At 43.2% G+C, this 16,196-nt stretch overlaps 1 protein-coding gene across 2 annotated transcripts in view; it reads right to left on the bottom strand.

Moving 5' to 3' along the window:
* Window positions 1-12,262, bottom strand: part of RPP30 (ribonuclease P/MRP subunit p30) — a 31,336-nt gene extending 19,074 nt beyond the window's left edge. For both annotated transcript variants that reach the window (XR_012640322.1, XM_074959053.1), the window contains exons 1-5: window positions 12,133-12,262; window positions 9,826-9,881; window positions 9,515-9,571; window positions 6,572-6,646; window positions 5,715-5,786 (exon numbers count right to left, since the gene is read on the bottom strand). Coding sequence is in view for 1 of the 2 variants with exons in the window: in XM_074959053.1 (XP_074815154.1) it covers window positions 5,715-5,786; window positions 6,572-6,646; window positions 9,515-9,571; window positions 9,826-9,881; window positions 12,133-12,217 (345 nt within the window). In the remaining variant the exon portion in view is untranslated. The remainder of the gene's footprint in view (window positions 1-5,714; window positions 5,787-6,571; window positions 6,647-9,514; window positions 9,572-9,825; window positions 9,882-12,132) is intronic.
* Between the last annotated feature and the right edge of the window lie 3,934 nt (window positions 12,263-16,196).

Below are 16,196 nucleotides of genomic sequence, written 5' to 3'. Positions count from 1 at the left end.
TGTGCGTGGCGGCCCCCTTCCCCAACTGAGGCCACTTGGCCTTACTGCCCTGCTAACAGGGGCGAATCTATTGACTTTGGCTGCTCAGCCTTACTGCCCTGCGGACTGGGGATGAATCCATTGACTTTGCCAAGTAGGCCTTACTGCCCTGCTAACAAGGGCGATGCCATTGGTTTTGGCCAGCAAACCTTACTGCCCAGCTGACTGGGGCAAACCTGTTGACTGTGATCACTAGGCCCCACTGCCCGGCTAACAGAGACAAAGCTATTGACCTTAGCCACTGGGCCTTACTGCCCTGCTGACAGGGGCGAATCTGTGAACTTTGCCACTAGGCCTTATTGCCCTGCTAATAGGGGCGAGTATATTGGCTTTGGCCACAGTGACATAAACATGGGCTACTTACACCCTGCCCCTACACCCTAAGGGAGAGGGGGGTACATTCATGCGAACACTGGACGGGGTTACCTCAACCCTGTCACACACCCCCACACTGCTGTAATGCAAGCCTCCAAAGCATGACTGTTTTACACCATGTACAAATGATTCCTAGATATACTCAGGAGGGCTTCAAGGAATACCGACATTCCAAAATTTAGGCCCCATTTACCCTCCCTTTCAAATCAAGTTTGATAAATAGTGTTCAAAATCAGCTGCAGTTCTAGCTTAACAGATATCCAACCAGCTGGCTATACTATCAGACACCCATTTAGCTGGAATGCTGTTTAAACTGAGTTTAAGTATGATTCCTTGATCTGAGTATGGACAGAGCCTTAACCTATTTTTATACCCCTTCCTTATCTATAGTGTAATGCTATCAACTGGAAAGACAGGCAACTCATGGGACATCTACAGGAAATTACAATCATCATCTTGGATCCTCTTAAATTTTTTTTTATATTAAAATGTCATCCTGGCCATTCCTGTTATCAAGATAGTGACAAAAAGCCAAGGGATTAGTGAATTTAGTGTGCAAATGTTGACAGTGAGCATGAACAACGCCCCCATTGGGCTTTGAATCATCCCCTATGTGGGACAGCAGCAAGGGCACAGAACTGGGGATGGAAAGACACAAACAAGTGAATGAAAACAAAGGATCAGTCCACACTGCAATAAAACACTCGTGGCTGGCCTGTGTCAGCTGACATGGGATTGCAGGGCTCAGGCTACGAGGCTATAAAACTGCAATGCAGACATTCAAGCTCTGGCTGGTGCCTGGCCTTTGGGACCCAGCCTGAATATCTATACTGCAGTTTTATAGCCCCGCAGCCCAAGTCAGCTGACACAGGTCAGCCACGCGTGTTTTACTGTAGACATACCCAAAAATACAAAACAGAAGTTCCAGCAGACATGTTGTGGGATGACAGAGAACCAGACTCTCTGCACCTGAGTGGATTAGGAAAACATCTATTCCATGTCGCGCATTTGCCACAACTGGAGGGGAAACTGTTTAAATTCAAGAATACCAGCCTGGACTTCCAGTGTTTAGGTGCTGTCACAAGGAACAAAAAAGGAAAAGCAGAACTAGAGAGAAGAAAGAAGCATGTTTAAAGGGAGAATTCCTAAACTGCCAAGAAAGTTGGAACATTTGCTGAGATCCACTCTACTCCAGTAACTGCTCAGTCTTTGGCTCAATCAGACAACTCACACAGAGTCTGGCTGCCCAAACTTTATAAAGAAAAAAAATACATGGAGTCCTACCCACTACAGCTCCGATCATGCACCCTCAAATGGAGGGAACAGCCTCATCTGGTGGACACATTGGTGTTGGCAGTAAAATAAATAATCTATCCCTTGAAATTCCCAAAGACAGAAGGGTTTACTTTGGCAAAGTGATATTTTACTGCTGAAACCAATAAGATTTAAATGTTGAAGCCTGAAGGAGATGCTTCAAAGGAAGATCAGGTAGATGCTAGTGAAGTACTACCTACCTATTAACTTATTTAACAATCAACAGGACATTCAGTCTCTAAAGAATAATGTATTGCTCTAATTTCTTGTATAGATTGAACATTCCAGTTCCAGTTGTTTTACATTGTTACCAGTGCCTCCTGGAAAGATCTTGAGCCACCTTAGGATCAAATAAATAGAATCACAGGACTGGAAGGGACCTCGATAGGTCATCCAGTCCAATCTCCTGCATTGATGCAGGACTAAGGATTATCTAGATCAGTGGTTTTCAAATTGGGGTACACATACCTGTAGGGGTACGCGAACTCTCATCGGGGGTAAGCGAGAAAAATCCCCTAACAATGGACAACGCATTTTATTTAGTAAGACTTGGCAATCTAATCAATGTTTAATCGCCATTCAATTAAAACTGAAGCTGCATTGGTGTACATTTCCTTTCTGCTGTGCGACTCAGAATCAGAAGTTTTCAGACTGTGGGGCGAGCCCCCCTAGAGGGACAAGGAGGAATGTTCATGGGGGCAGGGCTTGGGGAGGGAGCTCCACCTCACCTCACGGGGCCACCCAGTCTGTCTGGGTTGGGGGTGCGTGGGGGTTTGCAACCATTGTAAAAATTGTAACTCGGGGGGGGGGGGCGGGGAAGAGGGGTTTCAGCTCAAAAACTTTGAAAACTGCTAATCCCTCCCCCGCAAGCATTCCTTTGCACCCCCTGGGGGGGGGGGGGAGGGCGCAATACAGTTGGAAAACCTCTAGAAGCTGTTGCTAAATGGAAGGCAGAACCCCTCTCCCCACAACACACACACATCACTTCTGCCTATTTCAGATGGGAGCATGTGATAGACTACATTATTTGGAAAGGGGTATGCAGCCTAAAAAGTTTGAAAACCACTGATCTGGACCAGCCCACACAGGTATTTGCCTAACCTGTTCTTAAAAACCTCCAATGATGGATGGAGATTCTACAACCTCCCTAGGTAATTGATTCCAGTGTTTAACTACCCTTAAAGTTCGGAAGTTTTTCCTAACCTATATCTCCCTTGTTGCAGATTTCTTCTGGAGGTCATTTGCATCTTTCAAAACCTAAAAACAGAAAGAGGAAGACACTCCAAGGCACCTTAGAAAACTATTCAAAGAGAGGAACATTAATTTAAAAGAAAAATCAGTCAAATGGGAGTTTTCTTAAACTACAGTTGTTACAAGTAAGATTTAAGATTACCATGGCTGAAAGATATTAGAAAAAAAATCTTTCATTGTGTTTACTTTGTATAGTCAAATTCTACCTCTGTCAGCTTCCTGTACATATGGGTCTTTCACAAGGCAGAGGAAAATTTTTTTTTTAAAGCAGGGAAGTTTGATGGTTAAACTACAAAAATAGGCAGGAGCATTCAGGGGCAGCTGTAGTAACAGAAAATAGTTTTCAGTCATTTTTTAAATAGACTCCATTCTAAGTTGGCAGACTTCCTTTGAAAGTGAATACTGGCATTGCCATCAAGAGAGTCAGTATGCTAGCTGGTAGCACACCATCTCTCACACGAAAGATCAGTTCACTGTCAGCCAGACTAGCAAAAGCAGACAGTTACTTGCTACTCATGCTTGCAATTCCACAGTTAACAGAGAAGCCTAATGAGTTTTCATCAGTGAATCCACCTGACAATTTTATGTGCGCAAAACACTGACAAATGCGAGGTTGTGTCAGACCATCAGCGAGACTGGGGCACTCAAACCAGCTATGCAAATATCGCACATTTTAACACCTTGTGTATGAGACACAGGGAGATAGTGAATGTCTACTGCCTGACTAGTTAATCCGGAAGCCACCCTCCATTTGATAGTGCTTTAGAACCGATATTTTTCTGGCCATGGTGTTTGTTCAAGATATATTTACAAACAGCAAATACAACAGTACAACTTAGTGTGCAGTGTAATGCTCAGTAACCACCGGAGTCTGATTGCACATTAAGTGTATTGCCACAGCAACTGTAAAATGCTTAAAAACATGATGGCCAGAAAATGCAGTTGATTAAGAAGCCGAACCTTCTCCTGTCTGACAGAATGACTCTGAAAAGATATGGTACTGTGAGGGGAAAAATTAATTTCTACTACTAATTATTTGTATTACTGTAGTGCCTAGGAGCCCTCATCATGGACCAAGACCTGACCCTGTTAGGTGCTGTACAAACAAAGACAATCCCTGCCTCAGGGAGCTTACAATCTAAGTAGAAGACAAGAGACAACAGATGGATACATGCAGACAGATGGGGCAGAACAAGGAAACAACGAGCACTGTTGGTCAGCATGACAGGCTGTGGTTTCAGGTCACCAGTGGCCTAAACATTGCCAAGTTTTTTGTAGGCTTCATAGCACAGGTGAGTTTTAAGGGGGGATTCTGAGGAGGGTAATCGGGTGGTTTTGCAGATGTGCACAGGGAGCTCTTCTCAAGCCTGAGGAGAATGAGGGGAAAAAAACCCCACGAAGGTGCTTGTCTGAAAGTTAAACAAAAGGCAGATGGAGGCTGGCATTATGAGCCAATCGGAGGCAGCAGAAAACCTCTTGATACTCAGTGAGAGATGATAGGTAGGGTGAATGTCACCTAACTAGATAAAAGCAGAACAAATTTCCTCTGTCAAGTACAAAAACTGAACCACATTAGGTCATATTCAAACACACAAAACTGCCTTCATAAGTTGACAGGAATAACAATACAAATTTTTAAGGGTATAAAATAGCTGTATTTTGAGTGATAACCAATAGGAGAAGCAAGCCTTATTTAACTGCCACTAAAAGGTTCCTGAATATACACTACAGAGAGACTAAACCACTAAAGGTGAATCTTTCTCAGCAGTATGGTTTGGAGCCCTTTCACGGTGATAGTTTGTAGTGTCCAAAACATCTACTTAAAATATAATAAGATTTCTGTGTAGCAACGCATTCAGAGACTGAATCTTCATCATTGTCCTGGGAACAGGGTTAACCTGAAAGTTTATTTTCAACTATCACACTAACCTTTGTGATCAAGAAAACTACAAGTTTCCCTTAAATATTTTTCTCCTCTTAAATGTTTTTGCCTGGGTTTACTTCACGTCCTGCAGCTTCAGTGCTGCCCTTGGCAGCCAGAGGGAAAACTGCACACAAATATTTTATAAGAAAATCCATGGTTTTGCAAGAGCAAAGCTTTCTCCTCCTACATTTGGTAAAAGCCAGTCTCAATGCCAAGGGTGATTTTTTTTTTAAATGGAAACATTTGATTTAGGAAAATACACTCTACATGTGCAGAGACTATAGAAGAAAAGCTGTGTCCTGCCCTATCCTCCTCCACCCGTAATTTTTTTTTTAAAAAAACCAAAATGATTGGCTGCTATTTCCATATGGCTTTTCAGTAACAGATCTCAGACTTTTTTTTGCGGGGGATAGGTCAGTGAGTCACCCTCAAAACCCCCACTGCTCAAACATTTAAATCCTACATTCCTTCAGTCGTCACAAAGCATCATTTCAACAGAGTTCCAAAACAACTCCTACTAAGCCAAAGAGCTAATGAGCTGAGGAAGGTGTTCAAATTTGGGAAGGCAAATTGTTTGAGACAAACTTTCTAAACACGAACAGCTTAGCATGGGTAATGGATGCTTTTCTCACACTGCCACTTGGTGTGCTTTTTCTGCCTTGCACTCTATCAAGTTTGAGATGAAATCCAAGCAGAACACTCGTCTAATCCAACCCAAAGCACTGAACATTATTCCAGCATTGACAGTTACGATTACAAATGGATTCTCAGATGCTTCAAGAGAGGATATATATATATATTTAATACTTACGTGAAACAGTTTCTCTGTCTTTGGAAACACTGCTATGATGTCATACAATCTTATATTTGTAGATGTTGATCTCTGACACAAAAAGAAAAAAAAAATCATGCTAATTTATGGAAGATGCTAAAGGTATGTACCATGAAAATTGCCAGAACTACTACTAATAGAAGAAGAAGAAACGCTTCTCCAGTTGTGAGTTGTAAAACCAAACCACTCCTATTAAGGCTCTATTAGCAGCCCTATCTGCTGACAGTGTTTCACCATGGCCATTATTTTGGCGCTCGTTCTACACAATAAGTAAAGCACTAGCAACTGTTTGCCTTGTCAGCCACACATGTCCTACTTTATCACTTACATTTTCTAAGTCCTCCCCTCGCCGAAGTTATTAGAACACCCAGCAAAACTCTCTGGGGCCTTGCGCGGGGTGGGGGAGGGCAGTTATGCTGGAGTTCAAGTTTAAACAGAATTGAACGAATGCAATATCGGCTCTATTGTCATATTTTAAAATCTGAACTCAAGTTCTAGAGATGGGGTGATGATTTCATGTTTTAACACTTCTTTCCCCACCTTATCACAGGGCTTGGTAACAGCACTTTACTTGAAGCCTTCAGGCCCAGGAATCAAGGGACTGGGCATGGGAACAGAACTCCAATTTCTCTTAGCAGCATTAGTAAACCACCAGTGCAGAGCACATCCCAGTTTTATAAAGTGAAATCTTCAGAGAGTGATGCGATTGTAAGGAGACATTATAGGTCAGCAAATTAGTGCAGTATTTTTTGTGAAATCCATAAAATTTCAAAAATAACATTTTACTATGAAGAGAAAATACAACTTACAAAATAAATAAATTTTAAAATACTTACCAATACATTGCAGTGAGAAGGATCAGAAACTACAAGTGTTAGTCTGGTTACAATTTTAATTGGTTTGGATTTTCCCTGTAAGCAAAATAAAAAATCAAAGAGACTGTAGAAGAAAGTACAAAGCAAAAACCTAGCTGATAGATTTTCATGCCTAGTGCTATAAATAGAGAATGATGCTTTGTTTGTATTTTTGACTATACCAATTTTCTGATTACTTCTAACTATACTCTTCATAGTTTTTCCTTTCTAATTTTAATGCTTTGCTTCTGTGCTTTTTTGTACATTTCTGCTCTTCAGAAATAGTGGCTTTTCTTGTATTTCTTTGAAGTCTGTTTTTGCTTTCAACAAACGAACAAAAAAATCAACACAGGAGAGTAACAAGCACATTTTATTGGGTTACGGCTACTGTTCTCTAATCAAACAATAAGGGCACTACAAATGCAGTTTTAGAATTAAAGTCCATTTTTATATATAATTTTAACAGTTTGACTGTATTCCCAAATCCTATGACAGTAAATCTGGTAAACTGCCAAGCCCTTAAAAATCAAGCCCTTAAATTTCACAATACTGTAGTCACTCAACTATAAGCAGTTTCAAAGTTCATGCTAAGTGCAATTTTTGCCTCATATCGTATAAAATGGACAGCAAAGAACAGAATAAAGCTTTTTTAAACATGAATAAATAATCCTGCTGCTGCTGTGGGTTTATTTTAGTAGTCGGACAATGCCTTTCTAAATTCATGACATAAACAAGAATTATACGCATAAAAACACCAACATGAAAATATATTTTTTAGAGTGACTATAATTAGGGTTAAGATTAGGGCTGTCAAGAGATTAAAAAAATTAATCGCTATTAATCGTGCTGTTAAACAATAATAGAATACCATTTATTTAAATATTTTGGATGTTTTTCTACTTTTTCAAATATATTGATTTCAATTACAACACAGCATACGAAGGGTACAGTGCTCCCTTTATATTTATTTTTTATTACAAATATTTGCACTGTCAAAAACAAAAGAAATAGTATTTTTCAATTCACCTAAGTACTGTAGTGCCATCTCTTTATCTTGAAAGTTGACCTTACAAATGCAGAATTATGTACAAAAAAACCTGCATTCAAAAATAAATCAATGTAATACTTTAGAGTCTACAAATCCAATCAGTCCTACTTCTTGTTCTGCCAATTGCTAAGACAAACAAATTTGTTTACATTTGCAGAAAATAATGCTGCCCACTTCTTGTTCACAATGTCACCTGAAAGTGAGAACAGGCGTTTGCATGGCACTGTTGTAGCTGGCGTGGCAAGATATTTACGCGCCAGATGCGCTAAAGATTCATGTGCCGCTTCGGCCATCATTCCAGAGGACATGTTTCTGTGCTGATGACGCTCGTTAAAAAAATAATGTGTTAATTAAATTTGTGACTAAGCTCCTTGAGGGAGAATTGTATGTCTCCTGCTCTATTTTACCCGCATTCTGCCATATATTTCATGTTATAGTAGTCTCAGATGATGACTCAGCACACGTTATTTGTTTTAAGAACACTTTTATTGCAAATTTGACAAAATGCAAAGAAGGTACCAATGTGAAATTTCTAAAGATAGCTACAGCACTCGACCCAAGATTTAAGAATCTGAAGTGCCTTCCAAAATCTGAGAGGGACGAGGTGTGGAGCATGCTTTCAGAAGTCTTAAAAGAGCAACACTCTGATGCGGAAAGTACAGAACCCAAACTACCAAAAAAGAAAATCAATTTTCTGCTGGTGGCATCTGGCTCAGATAATGAAAATGAACATGCGTCAGTCCACACTGCTTTGGATCATTGTCGAGCAGAACCCGTCATCAGCATGGATGCATGTCCTCTGGAATGGTGATTGAAACATCAAGGGATGTATGAATTTTTAGCGTATCTAGCACGTGACACGCCAGCTACAACAGTGCCATGCAAACGCGTGTTCTCACTTTCAGGTGACACTGTAATTATGAAGTGGGCAGCATTATCTCCCATAAATGTAAACACACTTGTTTCTCTTAGCAATTGGCTGAACATAAAGTAGGACTGAGTGGACTTGTAGGCACTAAAATTTTATTTGGTTTTGTTTTTGAGTGCAGTTATGTAACAAAAAACCCTACATTTGCAAGTTGCACTTTCATGATAAAGAGATTACACTACAGTACTTGTATGAGGTGAATTGAAAAATAATATTTCTTTTGTTTATCATTTTTACAGTGCAATTATTTGTAATAAAAAAATAATATAAACTGAGCTCTGTACACTTTGTATTCTGTGTTGTCATTTAAATCAATATATTTGAAAATGTAGAAAAACATCCAAAAATATTTAATAAATTTCATTTGGTATTTTATTGTTTAACTGTGCGAGTTAATCACGATTAATTTTTTTGAGTTAATCGCAATTAATCGACAGCCCTAGTTAAGATTTTGTCACAGTTATTTTTAGTAGAAGTCACGGGCAGGTCATGGGCAATAAACAAAAATTCATGGGAGCCCTGACCTGTCCATGACTTTTACTAAAGATAACAGGGTGAGAGAGGGCTGAGGGAAGGAATGACACCTGGATCCCCCTAGGCGGGACTGACAGCCACAGCCCCACCAGAGGGGCACAGTCCTGGCTCCAGACACTGCCAAAGCTGTGGGGCGGGCGCACACAGCAGCAGGGTCGGCCCCAGACGAAGCCATGAGGGATGGGGGGGAGCAGTCCTGGCCCAAAGGTGCAGGGGGAAGAGAGGGATGCGCACAGCCCTAGCCCCGGCCGAAGCTGCAGGGGGAAAGGAGGGTTGAGCACAGCCCTGACTCCGCCCTGACTGCCTGAAGTCATGGAGGTCCGGTAAAGTCACAGAATCTGTGACTTCCCTGACCTCTGTGACTAAATCGTATCCTTAACTATCATGTGCAGGTGGAATTTAAACTCTGACATACCTGTACAATAGGCAAAGATGGAAACAGTTCTGAAAGAGATATTGGTTTGACAATCTCCTGAAACAAAAAACAAAGAAAAACACCATGCTTACAATGTATTAAACATGGGGGACAAAAAATTTAGGCCCAAACTGTACAGCTTCTAGATAGAGGGGGTTATAAAATGGTAGTTTAGTCATGTACTGAAGGACCCTGTAATTCCCTAACCTTGCTTCCTTCTTAGATCACTCACCTAGATGTATGCATAGTTATGAAGTCATTACTAAGTACAAATAAAGAAAACAAGAATAAATATTGAAACAGAGCCCTACCTGTTTCTTTTCTTTGAAATCAATGACATGGTTAATTGCAACAGTTGAATATCCCACTAGAAAAGGTAAACATATGGTAAGTTTTTTTTGTCCTATTTACTATTTAATAGAAATTAATCAGAATAGAGAGATTTAAGATTAGCAATTAAACTCCACACATCATTTACAAATCTGAAAGGTTTCTTTGTGTAATAATTTGAGATTTCTGAAAACAGAAAATCAGTAGAAAACACGATGCCTTAACATTAAAAAAAATTTTTTTCCCTTTAAATACATGAAGAATTATGGTCCCTGTCCTGCAAACAATTATGCAAATACTGAATTGTAAGAACACAAGTAATCCCATAAAGTGTTTGGACTACTTGCTCCTTAATGTTAGAGCAAGCCACAATTGCTTATAGGACCAGTGCCTGAAGGTATGTCTCTACACAGAAAACCGTCCCCCCTCCACTAAAACACCCTGCTGCAGAGTGTCTCAGGGTACGTCTACACTACAGTTAGACACCTACAGCTCGCCCGTGCCAGCTGACTTGGGCCATGTGTACACTTACATAGCTGTGCCGCTATAAAATTGCCACGTAGGCGTGTTATACTGACAGGACAGAGCTCTCCCATCAACATCATAAAACCTAGTCAATGAGTGGTCGTACCTATGTCAGCTGGAGAGCGTCTCCTGCCAACATAGCGCTGTGGACATGAGTGCTTATGCTGGCAAAACTGATGTCACTCAGATGGGTATTTTTTTTCACACTCCTAGGCGACAAAAGTTTTGCTGACATAAGTGCTAGTGTAGACATGACCTTGGACTTGTGGGGCTCAGGCTAAGAGGCTGTTTAATTGCAGTGTAGACATTTAGGCTCAGGCTTCCTGAGCTCTGGGACCCTCCCACCTCACAGGGCCCTAGGATCCAGTCTGAGCCTGAATGCCTACACCACCACAATTGAAGAGCCCCTTAGCGTGAGTCTGCGTCAGCTGGCACAGGCCAGCCACAAATTTTTAATTGTGTGGTGTAGACATACAATCAGAGCCCAAGGCAACTGACTCAGGCTCCCGCTGCAGGGCTAAAAAATAGCAGTGTAAACATTCAGGCTCTGGGTGCCGGGCTCTGAAACCCAGTGAGACCCTCCCCTTCGCTGTGGCTCCAGCCTGAGCTGGGAAAGCTACATAGCAAAAAGTCCCAACTCCCAGGGTGGATAGTATAACAGTGAAGTTTTACTGGCAATAGTGCACATCTGCCAGGATAGAAAGGGAACACGTATGTTGGCTTATTCATTGGACCTATCATAATAGTTAGCCATGTTATCTTTCCAGCCTCAACATACAGGAGAAGTTAAAAATGTATTGCATGAGGTGATGCAAACAGAGGGACTTAAAACTGGCCACTAAAACTTATTTTGTTAAGAATGCCCCACGATGCACAGTTTGTTTGCTAAACACAGCATTACCAACGGTGCTAGGACAAACACAAAGAGACACACAGAAACTGTAGCATGAGATTGGCTTCCAAATTAGGAGATTTAAACCCCCAATCAAATCACATTTAATTTTGGCCTAGGGATCTATTCGAAAGGAAAACTGGAAAATCACGTTCTCTGAGTCTGCAGCAGGTCCCTGCAGTGCAGAGAGCAGAGGAACTGCATAGTTTCAAACGAGCACCCCAGGCTCGGGAACCAAGCTGAGTTGGCAGGACGATTCCGCACCCATTTCCCGAGACAGTCTATGCCAGGGCTTCTCAAACTAGGGGTCGGGACCCCTCAGGGGGTTGTGACGTTATTACGGGGGGGGGGGTCACTAGCTGTCAGCCTCTACCCTAAACCCCGCTTTGCATACAGCATTTATAATAGGGTTAAATATATAAAAACTGTTTTTTTAATTTATCAGGGGGATCGCACTCAGGGACTTGCTATGTGAACAGGGTCACCAGTACACAAGTTTGAGAACGACTGGTCCATGCGCTGAAGCGCACCGCACTGCAATGAGGCTGGCGCTACCAGCACAAAGGCCACGGCTCACCACCAACAAGGGGGAAGAAGGGGAACAACAGGGCTCTCCGCACCCCGGCTCCACCCCGCAGGGCGGGGCCAACAGCTCCGTGCCTAGGGAAGGGGGCATCCCTCGCACGCACGCTGCCGCCGGGGAGCGCCCAGCGGCTCGGCTCTCGCAGCGGGAGTCGGAACCGCCCCCGTGGGTTCAGAGGTGCTCGGCGCTACCCACCCCGAACCCCGCACCGCCCAGGGCCTGGCAGGCTGGGAGAGCTGCGCGGGCCCCGCCCAGCGCCCTGGGAAAGGCAAGGCGGCCGCTACTCACGGTGCGCGGCGGCCTCCAGCAAACTCTGCAGCGACTTTCTCTCCGGCGCGCCCGGGACGTTGAGATCCGCAAACGCAGCAGCCATGCTGCAACCACGTGGCGCCGGCAGCACTCCGCGCTGCAGCACTGCGCGTGCGCCTCAGGCCCGGCTCCGCCCAAGGCGTGCTGGGAGTTGTAGTTTGGTGGCGGCACGCTGCTAGCTTCCCGCGCGGTGGTGCTACTGTGGGGGTGCGTCCGCCCCCGTCCCCCGTCCCCCGCCCAGCCTGCCTCCCGCCCCAGCAGCGCATGACGATTGACACCGACACTGAGCGCAAGGGCCCGCGCACATGGCGCGCAGTGTCCACGGCGGCCGCCCCCAGCCTCTCCCGGCTCCATCCAGGGCAGGTTCCCCTCAGTGCAGAGCGCCGCACTGTCAGCGAGCCCTGCGCGGCGCGCATCTCTTGCGCACAGTGCTTACCACCCTGGGGCTTCGGCCTCCCGGCACGGCCCCCGCCAGCAGAGCAACAGCGAGAACCTGCGGCAAAATGTCTCAAGTGGAGGCAGCGCCCGCCGCTGTACTGCAGGCACCAGGCACCAGCCTGCGGAGGCCAGGGGCAGCTTTCTGTGGGCAAGGGACACAGCACCTACGTTGATGCTGCTTCCTGCCCTACCTGGGGATTCCTTCCCTTGTCCATCCCTGGGTTCGGGATGCTGAACCCCCAGTGCCTCATCTGCAGAGGCACATTTCAAAGAAGCTCAGACAGGTGAATCTCAGAGTTTCTGAACTCCTCGAGCCCCCTCCATGGATGTCTCCCCAGGGCGGGATAACCTGGCTCTTAGCTACACTGTAGCTCGGTATATACGTATTTTGTGGAGGTGGAATCCTTTACAGAAACAAAGTTGAAACAGAAGACGTGGTGGTGGGCTCCTTGTTTGCTGGAGAGAACAGCATTGCAGCCACTAGATGGAGCAGTTATATTAAACAATTATTACCAGTGAAATTATTTGAGGCTCCAATGGAGCATTGACAATGACAAGAAAAGGGGAAAATGGGTTTTTAAGACTCCTCATTTTCTGATCGATTACATTTAAAATGTAATCGATGTTGTTTATAAATAACTATATATTTGGCTTACATACACTATTAGTGCATTTTAATCACTGTTAGTGACACACCCCCCCCCCAAACTAGCATTCAAACTCTGAGGGAAAATATCTGAAAAGTTCTAATGGTTGAACATTTAAAGAAAATAAATGGTACCTAGATGGTCATGTAGGTACCTAGATTAATAGGCAACTAGTTAACTACACATTTTCAACACAAAAGAGTCAGGGTTCCACTTAGTTTAAGTTTTGGGTGAAATTATTTTATTTGTACCAGTTAATGCATCTCCAGTTATAACTGCCTAGATACATTGCTCTTTCCAATACCAGTGCTTCAGTTCTTTTATTACTTAATCTTATTGGCTCCTTCCTGGGTTATCCTAAATGTATCTGTTGCAATTATTATTCATTCAGTACAAGCTACGGCTGTTGTAACTATGCACTCTACAATCTATTATACAAACAATGGGAGAGATTCCATGCTTTCTCCTGGTTTAATCACAGGTAGCTACCTTAGAGTGAGCCAGCATTTCTTCTTCTCAGAGTCTTTAGGGACAGCTATGGTGAAAATATGCATTTTACAGCAGGAATGGAAAACATCAATACTGGGACTCTTTTTACTTCCTTTATGAGAAAATGCCAGAGCCTAGGGGTGGCTTTATTTCCTTCTACCACAGACTTATATCTGGACTTAAGATGGATGGAAGAAAGACCTTTTGGTATTTGGCTGTCAAGAGTCAGTTATCAGTCCAGCATAACCCAAAAGCTGAAGTTTCTTAACTGCTAGGGGAAAATGATGGTCTCAGTCAACGAGAAGGTGATAGTGATCTCCAGCCCTTGAAGAATTCATTCTCTCAACTAGCACCTCTTAGGTCTTTCCGTGGTTCAGGTTGAGCCAACTATCCTTTTTCCAGGTGCTAATCTCCTTGATACACTGGAATAAATAGCACCATTTGCACTGAATGAAAAATAAACTGTGTTATATGTCATTTGAAATATTTCTTGCTTTACAGCCGGTGTCAGTTTTACAATGTCCTGTAATGGTAATACACAGGTGTTAAATAGAAGCAGCAATAACAGAAGGAATTCATGCATCACAACTGTTGGAGAGGGGAAGCAGCTGCCCATCATGACTCTAAAAGGAATAAGAATAGTCAGTTTCGTGCACTTTCAACACACAGCTCATGGCAGCTAGTGTCAGACTCTTTTGCCATAGCTTTGAGTTTAACCCGTCTGGCAGAGTATTTCTTATTAAGTACTCCTATCTCAGTAATTCACGAATCATAGAATCATAGAATATCAGGGTTGGAAGGGACCTCAGGAGGTCATCTAGTCCAACCCCCTGCTCAAAGCAGGACCAATCCCCAACTAAATCATTCCAGCCAGGGCTTTGTCAAGCCTGACCTTAAAAACCTCAGAGGAAGGAGATTCCACCACCTCCCTAGGAAACACATTCCAGTGTTTCACCACCCTCCTAGTGAAAAAGTTTTTCCTAATATCCAACCTAAACCTCCCCCACTGCAACTTGAGACCATTACTCCTTGTTCTGTCATCAGCTACCACTGAGAACAGTCTAGATCCATCCTCCTTGGAACCCCCTTTCAGGTAGTTGAAAGCAGCTATCAAATCCCCCCTCATTCTTCTCTTCTGCAGACTAAACAATCCCAGTTCCCTCAGCCTCTCCTCATAAGTCATGTGTTCCAGTCCCCTAATCATTTTTGTTGCCCTCCGCTGGACGTTTTCCAATTTTTCCACATCCTTCTTGTAGTGTGGGGCCCAAAACTGGACACAGTACTCCAGATGAGGCTTCACCAATGTTGAATAGAGGGGAACGATCACGTCCCTCGATCTGCTGTCAATGCCCCTACTTATACATCCCAAAATGCCATTGGCCTTCTTGGCAACAATGGCACACTGTTGACTCATATCCACTTGTCCACTGTAACCCCTAGGTCCTTTTCTGCAGAACTGCTCCCTAGCCATTCAGTCCCTAGTCTGTAGCGGTGCATGGGATTCTTCCATCCTAAGGGCAGGACTCTGCACTTGTCTTTGTTGAACCTCATCAGATTAATTTCATGCTTCTGTTCACCAGAGCAGTGCCCTTGCTTGTTTTTGTTGGTGCAGGATGAATTTTTCATGGTGGTAGAACTTGTCTCCCAGGGACATAGCATCTTCACTATAAGTTTTGCCATGTCTTATTTTCAGGTGAGATGCCTCCATAACAGTTTCCGGGTAACTGCACCTGTATTCTCCCATCCCCACCCTGTAGTTTACTTCAGGGGTTCCCAGTCAAGTTTCAGGTCTCCGACTCTTATCTGTCTCTGGGCAGGAACCCTTGTCCCACTCCCTTCTGACCAGATGGTTTTAAGGCTGCACTGCTCTGTGCCTTACACTGTGATATTCCTCGCAAACCAGTCTGCCTAAAGGCTACCGCCTGTGCTTTGCTTTCTCTCCAAGGGCGATGACCGGTGTATTGCAGCAGTCACAAGTTACCATGCAGCTCTTTCTAAGCAAGCCAGGGTGGATAAAAATCAATAAATAAAAAAATCTGATTTTTTTAATTTAAAATCGGATTTTTTTGATAAAATGCTTTTTGAGGAAAAAACCCCTTTTAAAATAGATACATTATAGCTTAAAGATATCTCACCATGGAATAGGGATTATAAATTCTAATTCTATAGTATGAGACAATATATTCATGTAACATTTAAGAAAAATTATGTAAATTAGTTCCAATAGTTCATGGATTAGGGACCCAATTTTATGGGGTTCCAGGGGGTTCTGTATAGATTATTTAGGTTAATCCTTCTATCTACCCAATGGGACTCAGTGCTCAGTCTAGAAGATACCATCAGAGATGATTAGTTTTGCAGTTCTCAAACTGTGGATTTCTGTCACCAGAGATAACATGCTTGTTAACAGCAAAAATGTTTTAAAATAAATAAATAATATATAGAGGTGAGAAATAACAGACCTCAACC

This window comes from Natator depressus, chromosome 7, assembly GCF_965152275.1.
Source record: "Natator depressus isolate rNatDep1 chromosome 7, rNatDep2.hap1, whole genome shotgun sequence".
In the NCBI taxonomy this organism is placed as follows: domain Eukaryota; kingdom Metazoa; phylum Chordata; order Testudines; family Cheloniidae; genus Natator; species Natator depressus.
The sequence above is the reverse complement of the archived record's forward strand: the minus strand, read 5'-3'. Positions and strand labels throughout refer to the sequence as shown.